At 41.6% G+C, this 18,310-nt stretch overlaps 1 protein-coding gene across 1 annotated transcript in view; it reads right to left on the bottom strand.

Annotated features, from left to right (window-relative positions):
• Positions 1-3,493: 3,493 nt before the first annotated feature.
• The window catches only part of atp13a3 (ATPase 13A3), a 46,103-nt gene continuing 31,286 nt past the window's right edge, over positions 3,494-18,310 (bottom strand). The window contains exons 21-34 of the mRNA XM_071908530.2: positions 17,580-17,704; positions 15,669-15,829; positions 13,671-13,799; positions 13,447-13,526; positions 13,110-13,152; positions 12,884-12,993; positions 11,997-12,093; positions 11,772-11,844; positions 11,267-11,444; positions 10,625-10,803; positions 10,310-10,398; positions 9,355-9,435; positions 8,378-8,470; positions 3,494-6,624 (exon numbers count right to left, since the gene is read on the bottom strand). Of these exons, the coding sequence (XP_071764631.2) occupies positions 6,427-6,624; positions 8,378-8,470; positions 9,355-9,435; positions 10,310-10,398; positions 10,625-10,803; positions 11,267-11,444; positions 11,772-11,844; positions 11,997-12,093; positions 12,884-12,993; positions 13,110-13,152; positions 13,447-13,526; positions 13,671-13,799; positions 15,669-15,829; positions 17,580-17,704 (1,636 nt within the window). The 3' untranslated portion in view covers positions 3,494-6,426. The remainder of the gene's footprint in view (positions 6,625-8,377; positions 8,471-9,354; positions 9,436-10,309; positions 10,399-10,624; positions 10,804-11,266; positions 11,445-11,771; positions 11,845-11,996; positions 12,094-12,883; positions 12,994-13,109; positions 13,153-13,446; positions 13,527-13,670; positions 13,800-15,668; positions 15,830-17,579; positions 17,705-18,310) is intronic.

Consider the following 18,310-nt stretch of genomic DNA (forward strand, 5'->3'; position numbering starts at 1 on the left):
ACAAGGACACAGCAAGAATTCCGAATGACAGCTCCACTTCCTCTGAACCGGTACAACCCCCAAATCAGCACGGACAAACAAACACCAGTCAATCAGTTCCTATGTAATGCAGCAGGACTTTTCAATCTTTTTTGGTAGCTGACCCAGAAATTTACTACGACCACATAATTTAAAACCACATTCAGGGTGCATAAACAATGTTTCATTCTTCAGGTGGACAGAGGTCAGATCAAGCTGCTCTCCTTGTCTGGTCAGAGGAACCTCTCATCCTTACAGATTCAAATAGGCAAATGAGAGCGGAGATGCAAAGGCTCTGGCCTGTAAATGAGTGCAGTTGGGCATTTATATGGGCAATACATTGTGATAAAGATATGTCATTTGAATGTACACCCAGACGCATCTTAGACTAGGACAAACTGTGTTGGAGTAATTGAAACCATGAAATATGTTAATAGTGGCAGAAAGCTCTAAGGCTATGTGATGGAAATCTGTAAAGACTAGATTCCTATTCATGGAAAACAAAATTAACAGAAAAAAAAAAATCACAAAACAAAACAAAAACCAAATCTCAGAAGTAGGTAGTGGGAAGAGACATTGGCTGGTTGCTTTCCCAGGCAGGCCTAATTATATACAGATCATATTAATTATAAATTATATAAATATACAGATGACTCATACAATGCCAAAAGATCTGCGGGTTTTCAACTTTCTCTCTAGGAAATTTCAATTCTCATTTTCAATTGAATTCAGGGGTTTTCTACCTCAAACAAGACTTTTCACCCACCTCCTGATACAGAGAGGACCTGTCAATCTGCAAATACACAGGATCTGATGTAAATTTAATTTGTGCTTTTTAGGGCGAGTGCCAATGTGGCTTTGACGCTAGAGGAACAGGGGTGGCTAAGAGCAGGTACTGCAGGTCATTGAGGTCATCTCCCATCACAGATGCTGTGGTGAATTTACTCCAACTGTAAATCTAGCATCCTGGAACCACACATCCCTCCAGTCCCAGTTTTGTGCATTTTAATTTTAAGTATATAGTGGTAACTCAAGGATAGTACAGCGCTGCTCTGCTAAGACAGCTTGGGTCTCCTTGCCATTTCCTGACATATTAGCTTATCATTCTGTGTAACTTCTCCACTATTATGTGTATCTCATTCTCGTACATTGTAAATGGAAACAAATGACTTGTAGACTTGCAGCAGACTTTGTTTTGAGCACATTTATTGAAAAGAAAGAAATCAAGAGAAATCAGAAATACAATCCTCAGGAGGAAAGAAAAGAGAAATAAATAAAAATAAATTACAAAGTACAAAAATTTGCGAGAAAATGTACATCTCTGCTAAAAAAAAAAGAAAAAGAAAAAAAGACAAAGACAAAAACCCAAGATCAGCCTCTTGCTGAGGTGTGGGAGATGTGAATTTGAAGCACGCCAAATAAACTCTACTGAAACAGCTGACATACAGGTGTACTGTAATAAAAAAGGTTTAGCAACAGTATATTTTCATTCAGTTTAGGTATCAACTTTTATTAGATTTCTCTATTCATTACAAATACACACATTTCCCTGAGGAAACAACTTCCACTGGAGGTTCCACAGACTCAGTGGCTGACCCATTTCCAAATGCCTTTCAATGGTTTGTTTCAAACTCGTGAATAAGAATAAAAGGCCGATGCTAACTGTCAACAGTTGGTATGTTGTACCTGTAAAAGAGCAAGAGAGGTTTCAGCGTATAATCCATTGCTTTGACATAGCTGTGTCAGAATAAAAGGCAGAATTACAGCGTAGGTGGAAAGCGGTAGTATTCACAATTTGCAAGTAGGGTAAACTGATGAAGTGAATTTGTTAAGGTGCACCAGTATGACAGACAGCTGAGACTGAAACATTTGGCCCCTAGCAGCAGGAGAATCCCGTCTAGAGGAAACTGACGATATCTAATAGCAATGCACATTCTTCTTGCTAATTACATTTTGATTTTACACGGATGAAAACGATAATTAAAAAGTTCAAAACAAAAATGGTAAAAAAAAAAGAAAAGAAAAGTACATCATTTGGTTGATAGGTGGTGGACAAAAAAAAAAAAAAAAATCAAGATTGTCAGACGTTGCTCAGAATCTGAATTTGCTAAGTTGAGGTGCCAAATATACTAAAGTAGGCTAGAATTCCCTTCTTTGTTGTGTCAGATCTTCGGTTTAACGCAGAGCACTGAGACAAAGACAAGCTCAAAACTAGATCAACTTTAGGGACTTGCAGACAAATCATCTTGCCACTCGAAAGATGCTACAACTTTAACTACGCTAGTAAAGAGACATTTGCTGCATTGTGTTTACCAAATATTGATCCAAGTGCCCCAGTCACGCTTCACGATAATTGGTTCAAATTTTCAAAGAAATGCCCGGGATTCATGCCCAAACCAGGAAGACCCAAACTTATTGCAACTCCGTAACAAAAGTGACAGTACACAAATAAATCCAGACAGTACAAATAAAAAGCTGACAGACAACTGATTGTGACGAACAGTACCAAAAAAAGTAGAAAAAAAGACACACTTCAGCCCTTTGATATAACAAAAACCATAACTTTTCATATCTAAAATCTTTTTTTGATGCTAAATTTTTACACACAGATACTGTAAATGTACATCTCAAATATACAGATAGAATCCAACTTCTAATATTATTATCAACATTACAAGTCCACTACCGTCCAGTCAGATCTTGCGCTGGGAGATTTGACAGAACTGAAAACAGGTCTAGATATGACTTTTTCTTTTCAATAACCACTGGAATAGTAATGAGATGCTCTTAAATCTTTGGGAAAATATAAATTATCAATCCTTGTCTAGAATCAATAACCGAAATATTGCATTGCTTTCAAAAACAAAATTGTTGTTTTTGTTCTTTACACAACATTCAACTTTAGCTTCAGCAGATATCTAGGAAATAAAAATGAAACGCTGAAGGAAAAAAAACACCACCAATCTGAACGTTTAGAACATCTTGAGCCCATGTTGGGACACATCAACAGGTTCATCTCCGACACAACTGACAAATTTAGTCAAAATGTTGGAGCCTTACTGCAAATTGGCACAAGAATGTGCTTTTGAGACATATGTTCTGAATTTCCTATCAGTATTGTCCAGTATCCTTCTGGACAGCCTGGAGTATTTCATCACACAGAACATTCCATATAAAAATATTATAACTTTGCTTGTCAATTAAACATGTTAATCCAAGGAAAATATGGGCAAATGTCATGTTTTAGCCTTAAAAACAATGTTGTTTTAGCCTTAAAAACAACATGGATCTTAACTCAAAACTGCATTTGCAATCTTATTACGTATCTTATTAAGCATCTCAGACAATGGCTTAAATTGAGCAACTTCAGATTTGAAATCTTGTTTCTGACATTTTGGACATGTAGTCTGATTTTATATAGAGCAACTTTTCTACAGTATATGAATAAAATCATTAAAAAAAATCAATAGGCAAGTCAAATGAATGATATGTGATCTGTTGTGAAGACAAAACAGGCCTGTTAACATGTTGGGACCGGGTTACGAGGGACAAGCCACCATGCTGGAGGAGTGACAACAGAAGATAAGGATATTGCCTCTCCCTCTTTCACCCTGCGCCCCCATTTCCTATATTTTAATCTGAGAGGAAGAGGCGATAACGTTACAATATTTAGTCTGCCATCACTTTTTTGACATGGTGTCTCATAACCGCTGGGTAACCACTCTGGAAACATTATGGGACAGGGTCTCTATTTGAGATCATCAATACTTTATGATAAAATTGATTGAAAGCAGACCACAATGTGCTGTTATGTGCTATTATTATAGTGAAAATGTGAACCGGCTCCATTTGTGTATTGGAGTCTCTTTTAAATGTCACATTGGGAACAGGGAAATGAAATATAGCCCTTAGATCTCGTCTTGTCTATGCAGGTTTGTGTAATACGGGTATACTATATGGTTAGCAGTGCCCAGCTAACGCGGGGAGTGCTGCTGTGTGGTTGCTTAGAGTGTGGAGATCCACGATGCCTAGCCTTACCCTACTATCACAATTTTAAATCGGTCTTCCATAGGAAGAAATGTGTCACAGAGGATCACAGGTGTTTTTAAAAAAAGACAAGACAATTGTAAGCAGAGCAGTGCTGGCCCTCTGAAGCCAATCTGACATGATTTTGAAAATGTAGGATTCCTTTGACTCACATGGTCACTACATGCACGGGGACGACTGTCTGTGATCCCGAGCCGGATGCATGCTGCCTCTCGTCCGTACATCCTTATTCTTTGTTTTTCTTTTTCTTAATACAGGAAGTTTTCCGTAAATGTTCAGTAATACTACAGTAACTGTGAATTCGTAGTAGTATTTCAAACATCACCCGACCAAAACATGGTCACATGGTGCTGGTTTCATGCAAGTCCATGCTTTCAGTCTCCTGTCTGTTAACCTTGGAGGCTGACAGCACATGGCTCATTTGTGCACAAAAAGCTATGAGATGGACCTGAGGGTCCTGGGGAATCAGCGCAACAGCAATTGGCAACATCATTCCGGTATGGAAACTAGATCAGTTATTTTGTTATTATTTTCTGCATAATTTGTCTGCAGCAAAAAGCCTCTAGGCAAAGACTCGGCTTGTAATAAAATGTGCCTCAGGCTGTGACAAACACATAATGGAGGGGCTGCCACAGGTCCCAGCCTGTGGTCAAGATAGAGTGATTGAGAGTAAATCTGTGTATGTGTGTGTGTGTGAGTCAGTGTCCCTACACATTCTCCATTTTTAAGTTCCTTACTTTTTTCCAAACCATAATTTCTTGAATCGATTTGAAAATTTCGTCAGTATTTAGAGGAAAAGTCCACCCTCAGATAATCTCACACTGTTATTTTATGATGAACGGCTGCAAGTTACTTTTTTGGTGTACCCACTTTCCCTCAACCTGCTTCGTCTACATACTTAGTAAATGATTTCCTACATTTCCCAGAAGGCCTTTGGATAACCCTCAGAGAACTTGCCTGAACTTGTTGCATTTAGTATGTGCAGGTGGACAGAGCCATAGTGATAGTGATAGTAAGAGCAAGTTGTACATCGCACAACTACAAGGTACATCGCCAATAGCTGGTTTTTTTTTAAGTGTTTAAGTGTTTTAGGGTGGATTTTTCTTGTGATATGATGATATGCTGATAGGGGCTGGATAGGACAGTTTGACTGTCAAATAGGCAATATCACACTATGGCTCAAGATTATTCATCAGAACAACAAATATGTTGAATGACAGTGGATCCACAACTACATAAAATGTGTCATGCATGTCAGGACTGAACAGTACTTTCCCTTGACTTTTTTCCAGATTTATTGTGTAATTTCCAAAGCTCTCAAGATCTGGAAACTAAGATCTCCAACCTAATTCAATTTCATTTTCCATACTTTTCCAGACCTGTGTAGGACCTCTGGTGTGTGTGTGTGTGTGTGTTAGATCAATAACTGTGCGTTCAGACTGCGAGTAACACGATCAATAAGTCACTGGAAGTCAATTAATTTCCTATAGAGCCGAGCGACCAGGTAAACTCGCCAATGTGTGGACGATCAATAAGCCTATCAGTCAAGAAAAGCTGGCCATGAATTAACTTCTTGCCGTCATCGGCCGTCAACAGCCGATCTGACTTGTGTGCTTTCTTCTTTCCCTACCGTTGTGACTTTGTTCCATGAACAATAGTTCTGCCTGGCAAGTGCAAAATGGGCAAGAAGTTGATTACAGCCATTCAAAGCTTCCCAGTTCTCTACAACTTTTACTTGAAAGACTAAAGGAATAAACGTCTCAATGCTTGAACAATCCATCGTAGGGGACGACGGTAATGCTAAATTAACTCGTTAAAAAGACCTAACAATATGACAGGCAATACTAGAGCAGCAAAAACATGATCTGCCTGTTCACAACTTGTAGCTGTAGACCACTAGGTCTATCAGAGCCTCTTGTACCGCCCACAATCGGTCAGAATTGCGTGACCCGTTAACCAAGTCGCTTGCAGTGTGAACGCCCTTTAAGTGTGGTGGGTTGAGGGCTAGCTGGGTGCTTAGAAACAGACTGGACATATATAGAGTGGACATACTTGCTGGCCATGGGAGGAAACAGTAGGAGGAATCTGAAATATCAAAAAACTGCATGATCAAACCATACAGAGTTGGCCTTGACAACCACCCATCCATCCATTACTCCATTCACCTTCAACCCCATCAGTCCTTCCTGTGTCTGCGTCAGCTGTCCGACTCTCTCCACCATCTTAAAGTGGAACCTCTCCCTTTCGCTCTCTTCCTCCTCTCTTCCTTCCAGAGTCATTCTTTATCGACCGGCTGTCCTACTGGTCGTTTCAGTCAGAGTGGGTCGTACTGTTACGTGCGGGGAGGGGGGCGGGGGGTTGCTAGGAGTTGATCATGATCTGGTAGGCGGAGCGGTTTTCTGGGCGGGGCTTGGCTTCGGTGGTGGTGGTGGGCTTGGGCGGCCAGTCGGGGTCGACGCTGAGCTCCTGGGCCAGATGCATGTAGCGAGCTTTGGGGGTCATCTTGCGCCGGCAGCACAGCCAGGACAGACACTTGCACCCCCACAGGTCGATGCCCCCCTGGAGACACCGTGGTCACAAAAAACATGAGCAGAAAAAGGGGGAAAGGGAGGGGGGGAAAGGCACCATGAACCGCTGTTGCCTTGCTATGTTTTGGTTTCCTGAGCATTCCATGATGTTTGATTTGCTCATGCATTTCAACTGTCAACTGTAAATCAGACGGTGGCATGCTAACAGCTACATGCAAAATACAATCCAGAGAGGAGCCATTTGTGTGATAGCATGCACATTGCTTTACATTAGCTTAGAGTTTGCATGCATGCGAGTCATTCAAAATAAAATTCAGCATGATAGCATTTTGACAAGGTTGGGGCTAGAAAGTTTACAGAGTGAACATATTCCTCAAAAACAAGCTCATGGAGTCAAAAATCAAACAAACAAAGTAGATCTTTACAGACTGAAAAATTACACAAATCGTAAGGTAAATGTAGAGGCAAACCCCTCTAGAGCTAGCCTGCTTGCTCTGCAGATACATACCTGATGGGAAACCAGACGGTTTCCACTGACACAGTTAGCTAGGGAGCTAATAGGGAAGCTAAGAGACACATGCAGCAGGTAGAGCTTATTAAGGCCACTAGGCTGGGGCTGGAGGGGCAGTAGATGGTGATCAGATGAAGGGAGGAGAAGGTGTGGGAAGCGATCTCGCTTCCAGAAGAATGCAATGACAGATATCCAAGGCTTGGAAACGGTTTGGGGAATGAGAACGAAAAGAACGAAATATTTACATGAACAAAAGCAAGAATGTAATAACTAGCCATGTTCAGAAATGAAAATGCCATGTAAAGCTGTAATTCTGGTTAATAACGTTTTCTTTCCCCCCAGTTCCCATGGAGGTTTCCGCAATGTGCCAAGTGAAAGACACCATACACACACACACACACTTACACTTGTATCTCTCTCTCACACAAACGCAGAGAGCCCCTTAACCTGCACTGATCTCTGCCTTTCCCCTTCATCCTTGTCTACGATTTCTAAGGTGCAATTACCATCTGACAGCCAGGCAGTTCAGGCTCTGAAGTAAGGAGGCCACTAGAAAACTGACCCATTACAATTGTGAAAAGAAACAGAGCTTTAAAGCTTTTTTCACTTCAGCAACCTAAACTTGTTTGTGACTTGCCTAATTGCTATTTGACGAGAAGTAGAGCAGTCCTCCTCAGTTAGTGACTGCACATAGATTTATAAATATCTTTTTAAACCTTTATTTATTCAAGGAAGGTTGACTGCGCAAATACGCAGTTTTTCAGAGGGTTAGGGTTAGCCTCACAAATACAAAATTACACATATTGACAGTTGGGAGGTGGCAGTTTCTGTGGGAGCGGAGAGCATTTCTCATTCACTTGCCCCACCCAGATTTTCCCCAGCCAGTTTCCGATTTCCGCTTCTGTAACTGATCATCAGTATCTCTCAGTCTGGAAATGGCTTTCAGCTTCAGCATAACCCTTAGGAAAAGGACGTTATTAACCAAAATACTTCCTTCAAAAGCAGTTCGGAAGGCTATCCTGAGGACGGAGCCTGAGAACAGGAGCGGTTTGGAGAAATAAATGTTTTCAAGCCCTGGATAGAACGCCCACCAGGGGGAACGTGAGGAGGAGAGGACAGATCAGAGCAGAGCGGGACTGAAGTCTGGCACATGCAAGGTCTTGGTAGGTGACATTAGAGAAAGAAGTGGGAGCAGAGAGAGGGGGAACACCAGACAAGAGGAAAATGAAAAGGCAAGAAGAAGAAGAAGAAGAAGGTGTCAGATTTTCCCAACCTGTGGTGTCGGGGCGGCAGGAGTGGCGCCAAAGCTGCCCTGCTTGTCTCGGCTGAACACAAGCTTCCATAAGACGATGTCAAGGACGAAGGTCTATGGAATAGCGCAGTGGGCAGGGAAAGAATTACAGAGAGGCTACTTTGATTTCACATAGCTTCTCCTGTGTTGTTTTTTGTGTAAAGGATCTTCAATACTTTTTTGTGATGCTTACAAAGTATGAAAAATTTGAGTGTGGTGATTTTTTTCCCTTTAATTTGTGCGTTAGTCATGAGTCATAAAAGGTGAAGAGTTAATCTAAACACAAAAAAATTGAAATAAATAAATAAATAAAATAAAATGGGAGTGAAGAGAGGGTATGGTTATTGTCTCCACAAAAGAATGGCAAATTCTACTGAAATTTTTGACTGTGCACAAATTTATTTTTATTGTTTTAATTCATTGGAGAGGTGAAGGGGGAGTTGGCACTGGCAGCCTTGGATATAGCGCCATCTAGAGTGTAAGCAGTGCATGTATGCTAGGGAGCCTTCAAAGAGGAAGGTGGAGGCATAGTGGTACTGCTCTACTGCGAGTGGAAAGCCAGCCTTCTGAATCATAGATGAACTATCCGCTGTCATTGGGTTGTACAGCAGTAGGTGTTTTTCTGTAAAGAACCTCTAATCTCGTCTATCCACAGGTTAGATTAGACACGTGTGCTGCTTTCAAACATTCAAAAGCCCCACAGATAGACCTTCCACCAGCAAAAACGTTTCAAACAGTCACATGCTTCTTTAACTTTACACTCCTGTATTCAAGACACCGTAGTCGGTTTGAGAAACAGGGACTTTGTCACTTTACAACATATAATCACTTCTCACAATACAAGACTGATCCTGTTATCCGGCTTGATGAGACACAGATGAGCACACTGCATGAGGAAACAAAATGAACATGAACAACAACTATTTCTGCCGGTGTGTGTGTGTGTGTGTGTGTCTTACCTCCACCAAAATAGACGCAGCAGCATTGATTAAGATGATGAATAAGAGTTTAATCCTCCATTCGATGGGGACACAAACAATCTGGACAGAGAGGGAGATGCATTCCAATACACAGTCAAAACTCACCAACTGATCATTAACACAGTCTGGGACTTATGTGACCATTTTAAGGCTTTATTTACACTGTAGGCCATCATGATTTTTTTGGAAGACTGTTCACATCTATTCTAGGATGTAATCCATATCCCATACCAGTGCACAGAGTAACAATAACAAAAGACATTGCTTCTGTTTTTGTAACTATGCTTGTCCTTCTTATTTCCAACACATTTTGTCCCCCAAACACCAGTCAATTAGTCAGCTGTTTTGCTTTCTTTCTATTGTAGCGTCTTGTTTCCTCCATGCTAACGCTGGCTCAGCAAACTACCATGGGCGCCACAATTATGATTCACTTATGGTTATAATAGATTTTCACAACAATACTGACAAATTCCAATTTGAGCATAAAACGGAAGTTGTATGTGGGTCTCATGCCTCAGGGTCCAATTTTGTACCACAATTGAAATGAATTCTATTCCATGCAGCTTTTTACTGTTTGCACTGATTAGAAAACATCAGATCTGGGTCACATATGAGGGAAAAAAAAAAATCAGAATTGGGACAATGAAGAATATGATTTATAGATAGAAAACAAGCTTTACAGAACTTTAATTGTCCATTATAACCAAGAATACTCCAATGGCCAGAGAGGAGCAACTTGTGTCCCCCAATGACAAAATGCATTGTCCTGAGACCCAATCTAATTCAATACATGACTATGTAAAGAAAGGCAGAAATGGGGAAACATGGACTACACCATTAACAACAATGTTAAAATGATTTAGAGAGCTGAGTAGTGATGCAACAAGCTACTGTCTGAGCCTGAGCTGAGTAAAGGAGAGTGATGTCCTCTTACCTCTAGAAACTCATCAATGGTTTTGACCGGGTAGAACATGATGAACAACAGGAATACATACAGGCTCAGGGTAGACAGCACAAAGGGCCCTGGGGAGAGCACACACACACACACACGCACACACACACACACACGCACACACACACGCACACACACACGCACACACACACACAAGCACAGTCACAATCACAGAGCACGCTACTGCAAGTTTCTGCTCAAATATCTGCTCCCTGCCATCAAATATTTACAGCAGTAACTTTTTGACTTGACCTACATTAGGACAATTTTATTCCTGTCAAGCAGCAAGTCTCTTACAGTTCTTGTAGCTGGGCTGCCGGAAAGGTTTGCCCTTGGAGAAGATGATGGCAACGATGAGATACTGGAAGGAGGAGACGTAGAAGAGGCTGGTGTTCTCGTAATTCTGGATGTTGTGGTCGTCCAGCTCAGTGGCGTTGAGGTCGGAGACGTTTTCGTGGGACGACAGGTTGCAGGCACTGGGCGAGAATTAAATTCACGGACATTGAGATGCATTTAAGAATTTTTTTGTCTGTGGTCAACATACAGGAATTAAAAGGGCGCGGGTTCAAATCAGTATTTTCCATCCTAAAGAACTTTGTCAGATAAGAAACTGATCCTGGTCCTTGGGCTCCAAATAGTACAGTTTAAAACTTGGATGGTCCATATTCTTTTAGTCTGTCACCTTGATTTTTTTGTTGTCACTTCGATTTTTGCATTGAAATTTATTTAGAGGCAAGATGTTTATAAGCCCTTTGGTGTTTTTTTTATCTTACCTGCACAGATTATTGATTACATCTCTTCAATAAGTATTTTATCACTTTGCTTCTAAATCTCTCTGCTATCATATTCCACCATTGTGCAAAAAATCTATCTGCTTCAATGGGATTTTTCAATTTTTATTTGGCTGCTGTGCATGGCTGCTGGCGTCGGGTCACTCACTTGGAGAGCGGCGTCCAGACCTCGTACCAGGGCTGCTGTCGGACCCAGAGGAAGGCGATGGTCTGGAAGCCCAGGCAGAGGAGGATCTGGGTCAGCACAGAGAACAGCAGAGGCCCTGAGATCAGACCTGAGGGGGGGCGACGCGACACCAGCTCCTTCCACGCCGGGTTCAGACTCACTGGAGAGGAGGGGGCAGGGAGACAGATTGAAGAATGGGAAAAATGGAGATGGGGGATGAGGAGAAAGGGCAGGCAAAAAGAGGCAGGGCGAGGGAAATTAAAGAGTGGGACACATTAAACTGTGACATGTATTTTTAAATTTTACATCAACCTGCCAAGGGACAACAGACAAAAAATTGCCTGGTGGCTAAATCTGGCATATTTACATTAGGTTTTAAATGTTAATTAATATGCACTGTCCCTATTAAATAAATAAATTCAGAAATCACTACCATGGTGACACAGAGTAAATATCATCTAATGTTCGCTGCACCTCTTATACTTACTGGTGAAGACGATGAGGAGGATGATGGCAATGTCGATAAAGAGGAACTGGAAGTCTCCAAGGTTACTGAGGATCTAACAACAAAAACAACAGACAGTAGAGGTCAAAGGTTGATTAGAGAGACCTTTCTCTATCAAGCAAAGTCAAATTTGAAAATTTGATGAGCGAAGCCATTGGGTCTCGCATGAATCCCATAGCTACTAGTAGTAGAAGCAGAAAAACATACAGAGTAGAGGAGTGTGACGCTGATGTACTGGATGATGCTGTAGAGCGCCATGAACTTGAACACACAGAAGGAGGTGATGAGAGCAGCGCGGCCTTCCCTGTAGAGGCAAGCCAACACTGTGTCACTTCTCTATCCAACATTAACCCACCAGTCAGCAAGCAACATGCAGTTATTCACAAAAACACATCTTTACATGCAGGCCTTTACAATAATTAGGGGGGTTTATGTTTAACAAAAAAAGGCACATGAAAAGGCTTAGATTGGTTTTGATGTGTGGAATGTGGAAATTTTAACTCAGTTTTAAACCTCAATATTTTAAAACTATTCTGAATGAAGAAGGTACCTTGCAGTCCCAAGCTCCCAACATAATGAATGAATTTCACTTAAAAGTTCAACTCCAAAATACTAGATATACATTGTGGGAAACAAATAAACCTGAAATGAATCATAAATAATGATCATAAATAATCAATATCCCAAAAATTATTTGTGTCCTCTCATCCAAGAACTTGATTTTCCTAATAGCTTACCATAATTTGTTTGAATTTTGGTGCTATCAATCACTTTGCAAGATTAGATGTCACATTTTTTGGATATCTCATTATGGAACAAAACTTTTGAACATCATATTTGTCAAATTTGCTAAATCAATAACGCTATTCCAATATCTATATCAACAGTTTCCACTATTATTTCTACAACTAAAACATGACACATAATAAAATCATCATACATCCTGGTGTTTTTGAGTTGAGACGTTCTTACAAGCCCATTGGGTTTTCATCATCTCTCCTGAACCATTTGCATTTCTTCTCTCCATTTTAATTTTTTTGGTTCATTTGTACATGCAAAAACAAAAAAAACAACTACATTTAACCCTGTTGTACCTGATGAGGCTGGGGACGCAGGAGATGTTGGGGGTCCTGGAGGTGAAGGGAGAGGCTACTGAGGCTTCCAGCTCTGACAGAGAGATTCCACCATGAGCCCTCTTCAGAGCCTGGGGGGGGGGGGGGGGGGGAGGAGGACAACGAATGTACAAACTGGCATGAAAATATGTCCTTTTCAACAGATTATTGTCACACCAAAATGAATATTTAAAGTGGCTGTACATACCCCACAGTCGTTCGCTCCATCTCCACACATCCCCACAAAGTAGCTGTGGGAAAATGATGAGGAGTAATGACTGCATGATCAAGATTCCTACATGTTTTCCTTTTTTCTATACCTCAGGTTTTTCGGACATTGCGGTTTTATCACTTTTTTTTTTAAACTTTTGACAATAGGCCAATACCATTACTGATACTTATTAGAGTAAACAGACTTCCTCAGTGGCAAGCAGCTCATAGTGTGGGTGTGAAGTTTTTACAAATGTTTGAAGACTTGTCAAGCTTCGAGCTGCTTAGGAAACCCTTTTTGCTACAATAGTAATGCTTTGGACATTAATACTCACTCTACGCCCTGCAATGCTTCAATGAGCTGGGTCTTCTGGTCCGGGGCCATTCTGGCAAACACAGTCCCATGCAGCACCAGCTACAAGACAGACAGCAGTAGCATTAGGTATCATGGAGACAACTGTCCCCACAGTAGGTGCTACTTTAACATCTCCAATTACAGACTGTGTTGTAGTGATTTCCATCCTCAAACATCAGCGGCTGTTACCGGTCTTCCTTATACCTTTTGCAGCATGTCGGGGAAGTGCTCGTCGATGACGGCAAAGGACTTGCCGCTCATGGCAAAGTGGTACTGCTCCTGAGTCTTGGGTTCGTCTACGTGACACACATCGTCCAGGCTGATGGCTACTTCCTGTATGGAGCAGATGAAAGTATGGAGATCAGGGCCAAAACAGGGTTAGGGTTTACTGTATTTACATAAGCCATTTAATGGACACCTTTACCCTGATCACCTTACAGTACTGTGAGTGTATGCATTTTTTAGGATGGATAGTCTTAGTGGGAATCAAACTAGAGCTACAAAAGTCAATTTTTGTGGCTGTTCTTTGTTACTTAAATAACAATCATAGTCATTGTTACTGAAATAACAGAAAGCTGCTGCACATTCAAGGAAATTAACCAGGTCACTGTAGCCATAACAAATGCATTCTTTTGTTGGAGCATTTGCATCAAGACTGTGACTTTGATCAACACCTGTTTTTCTGTGGCCTGCACCTGGTCAGGAGTCAAGGGGTGCATTCCCTTCACCTCATTCATTGTTACTTAAAATAATTAACCATCGTTAATGCCTCTCTAGACCCAGTTCTTGATCAGCTTATTTTGAATGATCTTTTATTATCAAAGTGTTGAAATCTCTTGCGTGCAGATCTAACAAATGTCGACTGGCTGATACTGCCAATAATATCAGTGTTCCAACATTATTTGGGTTTTTGTATTGATAGTTTTGTATGGATGAGAGTGGTGAGTCAACACATCTTTATCAGAGAAAAACAAGCTACATACAAACCTGTGTGATTGAACTCAGCTCTCGAATTGACCCACAATTAAATTCATACATACATACATACAGTACATACATATATGTAATTCATATGTCCCTTACTGCATTCATAACTGTTTCCTTTTACAAGCGGTTGCCCTAGTTTTTTTCCCCCAATGGAAGACTTTGTTTATGAGAACTTTGTGTGTTATGCAGTCTGGACCACAATCATTTGTTCAATCCCGCTGCTTTAAATAACTGTCACCTCAGCCACCAAAGGCATAGCTTACAGAAACATCTTATGATCAAACTGGCTCATACCAATGTGCCTACGCAGAAATTTACGTCAAAGTGGGTATTTATAAACCCTGACGAGGAAAAGTTCACGGCCCTACACTTGGTCCGTGACGTACAAACTTTTTCTAGAGGCGACACTGACATACTGTGCGAGCAGCTAGTGAACCTACTCTTACCAACACGCATATTTTTTATAAATGAGGTGTCATTTCATGTTAGTCGGTTTTGTACATTATGATTAATCTCTGACCAATGGTGGCCAGTAGAGAGCACTCATTACCAAGCCTCTGTGTGTTTTGTGTGTGTGTGTATGTGTCTGTTTTTCTACCCCCCCGCCATTCTTTCTGCGTATGTACATGTGTGAGAAAGCGTGTGTCTGTGTTTTTCTATCCCACCCTCACTGTGTGTGTGCATTGTGTTTGCATCTGTGTGAGCAATTCTGTTTTTGTTTGTATGCTTCTGTGCTTACGTCCATCCCTCATTGTGTGTGTAAGTGCTCACGTTTCCACATGTGTGGGGTGTGTGTGTTTGTATGTGTGTATCTGTGTGTATGCGTCTTCAGGTTTCCATCTCTCCCTCATTGTGTGCACATCAGTTTCCCCTGCCATTGAATAGGTGGTGCGGGACACCCTGCCTTAAAGAGCTGCCAACTCACATTTGAATTAGTCTGGGTTTCAATGGGGTGTTTTAGTGTCCCATGAGGGTCTAAATGCTGTTTCCGAAACATTTCCATGCTGCCAAGAATAAAATTCTGGGGGAAACACTGGTGACACGAGGGCGGATGTGTCTCGGTCTTTCCTTCCCTCCCTCCCTGCACGAGTGTGTACACATGCATGCAAATTGTGAAGTGTGTGAGAGGGTGTACGCCTTTTCGTTTCTGTTCCTCCTCCTCTGAGTGTGTTTTGTGTTTGAGCCTGCATGCGTGTGTCTGCGCCACCGCCTCACCTCCAGGCGAGGCGTCTTGCTGGGCTTGTCGGCGTATCTCCAGGTGATCTTGGCGGCCTGTCCGTCGCGGGGAGGCAGGGCGTCGGCGATGATCACCGTGTCCTGAGGAGGGATCATGCCACAGTCCCTGGCCACTGAGATGGCTGTCAGCATGTTGTCACCTGGACGGAGATACAGAGTAAGTACAGAGCTCCTGCACATTTTTCCCCATGTCAAAATTCCATACGTCTTTAACCCAGGAAAAACTGACTGAGCACCAGGCTCTTTTCCAGCAACAACCTGCTTCATCTTCATAAAGTAACACAAATTCACACCTGGGAGCTGCCCAGTACAACCGCAGTCTTCTACTGTTGACCACTGATCAATTCCAGGGGGTGAAGCACCTTGCTCAACAGCAGCTCGATGATAGTTGTTAATGGAGAGGAGAGTGTCGTTCATTCACTTTCATCACGCAGATTTTCCCATTTTGTGTGGAACCAACAATCTTCTTCTTCAATTGAACGTGTTAGTAAATGAGAGGGGGCTGATAGTGAACATGAGCAAATTAAATGAAGTGGAATTTTAAAATAATTTGTTACATTAGTCATCATTCTAGGGCCAAAAAGGGAAAAGAGTCAGGCAAAGGCTGAATTAAGGTTAGAAGAGGATACTGATGTAGTATCTAGTCAGAGATTCATTCTTTGTCTCAAAAAATTCCTTTTTTTTTTCTTGCTGTCTCACTCACTCTCTTTCTCACAGACAGACACACTTCAGCGTTACGACCTTGACAATCTCTCCAGTCCATCCCCTGCCAACCCGTATCAGTATCGGGCAGGGAGCTCGCCCGCCTGTGGTTGATGGTAGGTAGCCAGGCTGGGGATAAGACACAGGAGCCTATTGTCCTGGAGCCCTCCATCGCCCCAGGGTGACACTCTAAACCACGGGAGGGCGGGGCTGTTGGTTTGGGGATGGGGAGGGAGCAGCCTGGCCACGGACCAAGGCTCTGCATGATGGCCCACCAGTTAGAGAGAGGAGGCCTGGCTCCGAGATGACGTCTAATTGTGTTGATTATGTTTAGGGAGAGACAGCAAGTGACAGAGATACAGAGACAGAGACGTTCCCATCCAACTGTCAAGTGAATTTCAGGTTTGAAATGTCGCAAAAAATAAAATGAAAATTTAGCGCGTTTCCATCAGGTGGGTTGAAGTGAATAAATAGGCTTCCTGAAGTCTTGGGCAAATTGTCATTATCAGCTAGGTTGGCCATTTCATTCTTTCATTCGACAACGTATGCACTTGGCACTACTGTAAATGCACCAACTAATGACCACATAACCTCACTGGAGACTTATACACAGGTATACACAGAGATAGCAGGTATGACATTTCTGGGAGGTTGTGGTGGAGAAATATCTTTTGAACTGTTGTAAAATGAAACTGAACCAGCCGTTCCAAGCCTATGTCATTATACATTAGACACACGCGTTTTCATCGCCTCTTTATCCACAAAACATTCTTCTGCTTCAAGCAAGCATAAAAACTTTATGAGAAAGACCAAGAAATCAAATTCATTTTCAACTTCAATTTCAGACCTTTGAGACTTTCCAGACCTGCACAGGAACCCCCAGAGAAAGACAGACAGGAGACGAAAAAAACAAACAAAAAACAAACCGAGAAACCTTGGGTAGACTTTGGAGCCAGTTTCAGCCAGTTAAGCTGAGCGGCCTAGAGAATGTTATTAGTTGAAATTCCAGGAATAGCTGAGTAAATACAGGAGGAATTAAATCCCTGAAGCGCCACAACAAAAACACACAACACTCACCGTTTTGCCCTGTGTGACGGCTAGACTAGAGCATAAACTGACTAAAGATACAGAAATAGATGACAGAAAGATAGGGTGTGTATATGTGTGTGTGTGTGTGTGTGGTCTCACCAGTAACCATGACAGTGCGGATGCTGGCTTGGTGCAGGTCCTGCAGCACTGCTGGGGTTTCTGCCTTCAGCTTGTTCTGCATGATGATCAGACCCAGGAACTCCATGTTGGTCTCTATGTGATCCCTGACAGCAACACACAACACAGTCATTCACTGTTACATTTTAGGCATTTAGCCCACGCTCTTATCCAGAGAGACTTACAAAGAATGCAGTTGTAGAATAAGCTTAAGAGCACTGACATTAAAAGCAACCAATATTAAGGGTCAAAGCCACAGTTCCTTGACAATATTTCTGAGACTAAAGAATGATAATGATAGAGCAAAGTGCTGGGAAAGAATAAATTAAGAGCTAAGGAAAGAGGCACCAAGAATCAGAATCGCTTAATTTGCCAAGTACAAGGAAAGTACAGGAATTTGTCTTGGTAGTATTGGTGCCGAGACATAACGGAAATTAAAATGGTAACACAGTACAAACTAGAGGTCTACCGATGATGGATTTTTTTTGGGCCAAAACCAATGTTTAAGAGGCAATAATAATTAAATCAGACTTTTTTTTTTTTAGGGCTTACAACAAAAAAATGTAGTCATTTGACTTTATTCCAATACAATCTAGCTGCAGACCTCTGCCAATTCTACTCTGAATTGCTCTTATTTATTATAAATTAAATTTATGAACAAAATGAACAAATGAAATGGAATTTTAAAAACCTCACATTTTACAGTATCGTCA

The sequence above is a fragment of the Centroberyx gerrardi genome, chromosome 9, assembly GCF_048128805.1.
Source record: "Centroberyx gerrardi isolate f3 chromosome 9, fCenGer3.hap1.cur.20231027, whole genome shotgun sequence".
NCBI lineage: Eukaryota > Metazoa > Chordata > Actinopteri > Beryciformes > Berycidae > Centroberyx > Centroberyx gerrardi.